This window comes from Microtus ochrogaster, unplaced genomic scaffold, assembly GCF_000317375.1.
Source record: "Microtus ochrogaster isolate Prairie Vole_2 unplaced genomic scaffold, MicOch1.0 UNK114, whole genome shotgun sequence".
Taxonomy (NCBI): domain Eukaryota; kingdom Metazoa; phylum Chordata; class Mammalia; order Rodentia; family Cricetidae; genus Microtus; species Microtus ochrogaster.
The window spans coordinates 761,227-762,123 of record NW_004949212.1 but is presented as its reverse complement, the minus strand read 5'-3'; the positions used below and the strand labels follow the sequence as shown (position 1 = coordinate 762,123).

Sequence of the window (897 nt, the reverse complement as noted above, 5' to 3'; positions counted from 1 at the left end):
AATTGGCTTATAGTTAGGCAGAATAAGGCTAGGCAGGATTGTACAAAGGAGATACAGAGATCAGCAATTAGACTTTGATATGACAGCATATGTCCAAGGTAATGCAGCTGCCAAGAAGCCCTGGCATAGACTTTCGTCTTCTAAAGAACACGCTGAGAAGTTGTCTAGTATGACAGGGACGAGATAAATTATTTCAAGACTTTGTCTCCAGATTGACACAGGCATCTAATAAGGTTGATTGGAGACACAGAAGCAGCGCAATCGATTGTTAAAGAGCTAGCATTTGAGAATCCCAATGCCTTGAGAAAAGCAGCACTAAAACCTTTCAGAAAGCAAGGTGTCATTGTGTACAAATGGCAACCCAATATGCCACAATCAGTCAACAAATGGCACCTAAATGTGGGTCTGACAAGTGAACCCCAAAACATACAGAAGAGTGGTCAGGTGTATGGTCAGGTGTACATGGGAGCACGTGAGGGATCCCACAAGAAAATTGCACCACCAGTGGAGAGGTAAGTAATGAGTGCTCAGAAATAAGAGTAGATATAAAAATGAAAGAGTAAAGCTGGGCATAAAATTGGGAGTAAAAATACAAATATTTGTAAATATGGTACAAGGAAATAGTACTCAAGTATCTGTACAGTTGCTAAGATAGACTTTAATAGCAAGAGTAGCTGAATAGAAGCAGAGACAAAGTCAGAAATTTTTAGAGTTTTTAAATATTATAGTCCTCCCACAGCACTGGCAGTGTATCCGCTGCCATCTTCAGGCAGCTTTAAGACTTGGAGAGATAAAATGAATTTTGTCTTCACTCTTGCAACCAGCAGTGCTGTGGTCACCAAGCCACAGCCTCTCCCACTTCTGACTGAGTGAAAAGAATGAAGGGGGTATGGTGTT

The 897-nt window shown here is 41.0% G+C and overlaps 1 protein-coding gene across 1 annotated transcript in view; it reads left to right on the top strand.

Annotated features, from left to right (window-relative positions):
• The window catches only part of LOC101999690 (zinc finger protein 525-like), a 69,000-nt gene that overhangs the window by 11,125 nt on the left and 56,978 nt on the right, over positions 1–897 (top strand). The window contains 1 exon segment of the mRNA XM_026778224.1: positions 184–203. Coding sequence (XP_026634025.1) covers positions 184–203 — 20 coding nt within the window.